The sequence below is a fragment of the Bos indicus genome, chromosome 15 (assembly GCF_029378745.1).
Source record: "Bos indicus isolate NIAB-ARS_2022 breed Sahiwal x Tharparkar chromosome 15, NIAB-ARS_B.indTharparkar_mat_pri_1.0, whole genome shotgun sequence".
Classification (NCBI taxonomy): Eukaryota; Metazoa; Chordata; class Mammalia; order Artiodactyla; family Bovidae; genus Bos; species Bos indicus.
In genome coordinates this window covers 44,962,091-44,968,335 of record NC_091774.1, presented here as the reverse complement: position 1 = coordinate 44,968,335, position 6,245 = coordinate 44,962,091, and the positions used below count along the sequence as shown (strand labels likewise).

Sequence of the window (6,245 nt, the reverse complement as noted above, 5' to 3'; positions counted from 1 at the left end):
TCAGGGGGCTAGTACTGTACATTAGACTGGAGAAAGAGAGTTTGTTGCCTTGGACTGGAAAGAAAAGAAAGGAAGTTTGGCAGTAAGGAGATCTAAGATAGATACATGTAGATGGACATATAGAGTAGGCATGAAGTGTGATGATCTTTGTGCCCTACATTAACATCCAATCATGTAGATTAAATGATTTAGCCAGCTTCTGTTGGCAACAGCCAAGTGATGGCCTGTGTGCATGCATGAATGTGTGTGTGTATCTGAAGGATATAGGTCTCTAACAAGGTCTCTGAATACATATGTTTAGTTGACTGTCAGCCTGGGGAGCCAGCTTTGCACCCAAAAAGAATGTAGATGGCTCCCCTGAATGCTAGAATAGTAAATAGTACTTTGAAAGTCAAACAGTTCCCATAGGAGAGGAATTCAAGAAGATATGAAACTACTGCTTGTCATGTTTATTATAGGGGAAGTCAAACATCACATTTATGATCAACCTAGATAGCATGTTAAAAAGCAGAGACACTTTGCCAACAAAGGTTTGTCTAGTCAAGGCTATGGTTTTTCCAGTAGGCATGTATGGATGTGAGAGTTGGACTATAAAGAAAGCTGAGCGCCAAAGAATTGATGTTTTTGAACTGTGGTGTTGGAGAAGACTCTTGAGAGTCCCTTGGACTGCAAGGAGATCCAACCAGTCCATTCTGAAGGAGATCAGTCTTGGGTGTTCATTGGAAGGACTGATGCTGAAGCTGAAACTCCAATACTTTGGAACCTGATGCGAAGAACTGACTCATTGGAAAAGACCCTGATGCTGGGAAAGATTGAAGGCAGGAGGAGAAGGGGATGACAGAGGATGAGATGGCTGGATGGCATCACTGACTCAATGGATATGAGTTTGAGTAAACTCTGGGAGTTGGTAATGGACAGAGAGGCCTGGAGTGCTGCACTCCGTGGGGGTCACAAAGAGTTGGACACAACTGAGCAACTGAACTGAACTGAGCTGAAACATCACATACTCTCTAAGATACTTAAGATGATTTTTGCTCTAAGATACTGAAACTTGTGACAGATGTGTCATATTTGAGGTCAAAGAAAAGTGAACATCCCCTATAACTGGCTACACCAACATGTCAAGAGATTCCTAATATCTTGTGAGTCCCCTGATCAAATCATTTTATTGACATGGACTACATCATGAAAGAGCTGAATACAATAGAACATTCTAGGTAACTTGGGCATAGATTAAAAAAAAAAAAAGTTTATTGAACAATCTCTTCCACCCACTCCCCTCAGATCCCTCCTAAGATTTCCTCTCAGGGACTGTTCTACTACCAGCTCCTGCTTAATTCTTGTGCCTGTCCTGTCCTCTAGGTCTGCTCCAGGACTTGAGACTAACATCTGACCTCAGACTGCCATCTTCTTATTTGTTAGAAAAGTATTATTTAGCACTTATTCTATCCCAGGCCCTGTATGAAGCAATTGGAACACAGGGGTGAAGAAATTCATATAGTCACTACCCTCGGAAAACTTCTATTATGGAGTGTAGCAACCAAACAATACACGGATCACACATTTGTTAATAATTATATAAGGAAAATTCAAGCTAATAATATCCTTATAATAGAAATGAGAGAAGTAGAATCTACAAAATGCATCTAAAATCAGCCAGGCAACTGTAAATTCAAAAGCAAAAAGAATATCAATCCTGTCTTTTACTACAGTTTCAAGTTACATATTTCAAAGTGGTACAAAGTCCACAAGAGGAAAGACTCAGCAGCAGCTCCTCTAAAGTCTCTGAGCCACGTGTGGGGGTCACATGCTAGACTCTCAGAGGAGACCTCATAATCAACTCTGTGGTTATCAGAGGGGCCTGTTAGACCTTCACCCATAAGATGCTACCCCAGTATAGGTACTTTTCTTCATTTTCCATGTTTTCTCTGCTTCCCACTGTTGGGGAAGGAAGGCAAGCGGAAATCTTCAGAGGTAAAGAAGATGAGGATGATCTGGCTTTAGAATAAAATGTGAAGGAAAAAAAAACAGATTTTATGCTGTGAAGATTAACTTCTTTGAAGCATTTGTCTTACATTAATCCAACTAAGCAGAGAAGGCAATGGCAACCCACTCCAGTACTCTTGCCTGGAAAATCCCATGGATGGAGGAGCCTGGTGGGCTGCTGTCTATGGGGTTGCACAGAGTTGGACATGACTGCAGCAACTTAGCAGCAGCAGCAGCTGCTGCCATGAGGTTGAAGCTGGTGTTACCTGAATTGCTACTCTTTGGAGTAGAATTATAAACTAGCTATATTTTGTCACAGTTGGCACCAAATGAAGAAACAATGTAACTCTGAAATCATCACATGTGTGATCAAACTTTGAACCTTACAAGATCCAGTTCTATTCCTCCCCTGGGATGGAGACAGATCAATGTGACTTCTGTGATATTCCAAAGTTAGTGGTCATCCAATAAACTGTAAATTCATCAAGGTCAGAAACTGTATTTCCCCAGGCACAGTCTCATTAAAACTCATCTTAACAAAAATTCATTGAATGAATGAATGGTATATGCCAATGAATGAAAGTGTATACCAAAAACAAAAACAAAACAAAAAAATAACAAATATCAAAACAAAGCTGCATATTTGGCTTGGGTTTAGGCTTCAGAGATTTTTTTTCCTAGATGGCCTTATTTAACTGGCCCCTCTAAGGGCAATGAGAAGGAAACTTCACTCAGAGACAGCATTTGATTAAAAGGACTTCCAAACGCCTGTTTAATGCCCCTACTGAAAAGAAGATTATACAAGATTCAAATGTTACTCAAACTGGTTACAACCATTTGATGATGAAATTTCTTTATTGTGTGTGTGAAATTCTGATTTCACAGTTTCATGCTCCAGTTTTTTGGCAGAGGCTCTAGTAATCACAAATTGTTTTTCTCACAGCTGAATGACAATGGAAATAGTTTTTATCCCTTTATTACCACCCCTGGAGCAGAAATTAAGGAGAGCAGAAGCTCCTATGATGTAGATTCAATAATGCACTCCCCTCTCTATGTACAAACAGCAACATTAAAGGAGAAAGCAAGCATTACATGTTCCAGATGTTGCAAAATGAGAAATTATCCTGAGGAAGATCACACCACTGATGATATGACTCAACGAAAACATGCACAAAAATCACTTAGTTTCCCACAATAAAAAAAGAAGAAGAACCATCCTAGGTGGATAAACAAAGTGTCTATAATCTGAAACTATAAAGGAAAATTTAACAAAAGTCTCTAAAAACTGTGGTCTACAAGTGAAGAAAGATACTAACAGTATCAAGTGAGGCTTCAGGAAGTTCCCTTGGAATTCTCTGGTCCCCAACATTGGGTGACTATATGGGAAAATATCAAGAGAAGTTCTGTTTTGAATTATAATCTGTGTGAGACCCTTAAGTAGAACAGTTTGGTTTCCCCCAAATAGCTAAATTTTATTTACATATTTATGGAAGATTCTCACTGCAGAAAGTAAAATCTCATCTATTTTTTTGGTCTCTTGAAGCTCTACCCTGTTACAGCAGCAGAGTGAGCCTTTGGATAAGTCTGAAGAATTACAATGATTTTGAAAAGTAATTCTGCCATAACCATTAAAATTTATAAGCACATACTCTTCATTCATCAGACTCACTTTGAGGAATCTGTCATATAGGAATAAAATAGCAGTACATATGAACGTATGGAACGAGAGAGAAAGTGTAAGTGTTAGTCGCTCAAGCATGTCCGACTCTTTGGGACTCCATGGACTGTAGTCTGACAGACTGCTCTGTTCCTGGGATTTCCCAGGCAAGAACACTGGATGGATTGCCATTCCTTTCTCCAGGGGATCTTCCTGACCCAGGGATCGAACCCAGGTCTCCTGCATTACAGGTAGATTCATTACATTCTGAGCCACCAGGGAAGACCATGAACATATGGAACTTGATATTTATTGAGCCTTCATCTTAATAACAATAATCCAGTAATATCTTGGATATTTATAATAGAGAAACAGATAAACTGTTTTATTACATTTTATCAAAACACATTCTCAATAAAAACTGAATCACAATCAAAAGAGAGAAATTCCTAATATACTGTCAAACTTGAAAAACTAAACAAATTATATATGTTCATGCTGAGAAATGTGTGGTCATTTGTTAAATTTAAGTAGAGTTCCATTGAGCAGTGACCAAATACCCCATGCCTTCTCACCACAGTTAGAATGTATGTAAATCCACTTTTCTTCGCCATAATTTCATCAAAGCTCTTTTCATCTCACTGTTTCGCAAGCTGTAGATCAGTGGATTCAGCAGAGGTGTAAGCAACGTGTAAGCCAAGGACATCAGCTTCTTGGTTTCTGGGGAGTAGCCAGATTTGGGTTGTAAGTAAGTCATATTGGCTGTGCCATAGAAGAGGGTAACAGATGTGAGATGGGAGGCACAGGTGGAAAAGGCCTTTTGCCTCCCAGTTGTTGACGGCATCTTCAGGATGGCAAAGAGAATTCGAATGTAAGACAAGACTATCAACACAAAAGGAACCATAACAATCAAAATGGTGCCAGTGAATGCATAGATCTCAAACAAAAAGGTGTCTGCACATGCAAGCTCTAACACTGGGGGAGTCTCACAGAAGAGATGATTAATTTCATTGGGGCCACAAAAGGGAAAACTAAACACCCATGTGGTCTGCACAGTAGCCACCATGATCCATGAGACCCATGAGACTATAACTAATTTTGTGAAAAGCCTTTTGTTCATAGTCACTGGGTAGCTCAGAGGATGGCAGGTTGCAGCAAATCGGTCATAAGCCATTGCCCCCAGGAGAAAACACTCAGTCCCCCCAAAAAGGAGAATGAAGTACATCTGTGCAAAACAGCCTGCAAAAGTGATCGTAGTTTTTTCACTGGAGAGGACCACCAGCATCTCAGGCATGATGACTGCACTGAAACTCACTTCCACCACAGACAGGTTCAGGAGAAACAAGTACATGGGAACGTGCAAGCTCTGTTCCAGGGAGATGACGACTATAATGATGGCATTTCCCAGCACAGTCACCAGATAATCAGCCAAGAACACCCAAAAGAGCTGCCCTTGGAGTTGAGGAAAATTAGAAAAGCCCAAGAGGATGAAGTCAACCACAAAGCTTTCGTTTCCACTTTTCATTTCAGTAGTGAAGCGTATATTGTTTTTATGGACCATGTATGTAAATTATAAAGTAAAAATCCAATAGATGAGAGTTTGAGTGTGATATTCTTGACAGAAGATACAATGATGAGTTCATTCTGAAGAATCAAGTTGGCAATTTTGACAATGGCTAATATACTGGAATAGGGACTCTTCCAAGTACAAATAAAGAAGTGAAGCATTTTGGCTCAGAAATCTTGTTTCAAAAGTACAAAATAATAGCAGATGTTCACCAGTAATTTTTTGCTAGGTGGAAAATTAATCTTTTCCTTAAAATATACACAGACATTATATTATTTAAAATCTATGGTCTATTATAATACATTGATGTATGCATCTCTGCTATTTTCAATTTCATGTTTATATATGAGCTTTCAAATTAAGTATTTCAAATAAACAAATAGCAAATAGCAAAAAAAATCTGGAAAAAAATTCTAATTAGTAATTCAAAATTAAAACAAAACTTCAGTGAATATTTACTATAAATGCTAAGGTTCAAAATTCATTTATAATAACTTTGTTTAAAAAACATATATGAATAATATACCCCAACAAATACAGAAACATTTAAGAGGTTGAATTTAAAGGCACTTATCTCAGATACACCTAAGTAAATTGTTTCAAGCACTCCAGTTTCTAGTCAGAGTTGATCTGACTAATTATACTGAAATTTGCCTGAATGAGAAACTTTAGAGGTCAGTTTTCCATGGCCTATCCTTGTGACCATTAAAGTGACTTTCAAGGATATAAAAAAATACCATTTTTGTCATTCTGATCCTGTGGTTTACACAACCACTCTCTCTTTCAATCTCTCTCTCTCTCTCTCACTTCCCCACTACTCTCTACCCCATCATTCACTGACTCCCAACACCCTGATTTCTTTTTTGCTGTAACACTCATCACCAACTGAAATACCACATATTTATTAGAGTTTTATGCTTATTATTTAACTCCCCCTTCTGGAATACAAGCTCCAGGAGCACAGGAACTTTGTTCTGTTATTCACTGTATTCTCAGTGCCTGGAATAGATACTAAATGATATAATAGATAATAAA

The 6,245-nt window shown here is 38.5% G+C and overlaps 1 protein-coding gene across 1 annotated transcript; it reads right to left on the bottom strand.

The window, feature by feature from the left end:
- Positions 1-4,223: 4,223 nt before the first annotated feature.
- On the bottom strand, positions 4,224-5,168 carry LOC109569372 (olfactory receptor 10A3-like). Its single transcript, XM_019974720.2, has one exon. The coding sequence runs from the start codon at positions 5,166-5,168 to the stop codon at positions 4,224-4,226; it is 945 nt and encodes a 314-aa protein (XP_019830279.2).
- Positions 5,169-6,245: the final 1,077 nt, after the last annotated feature.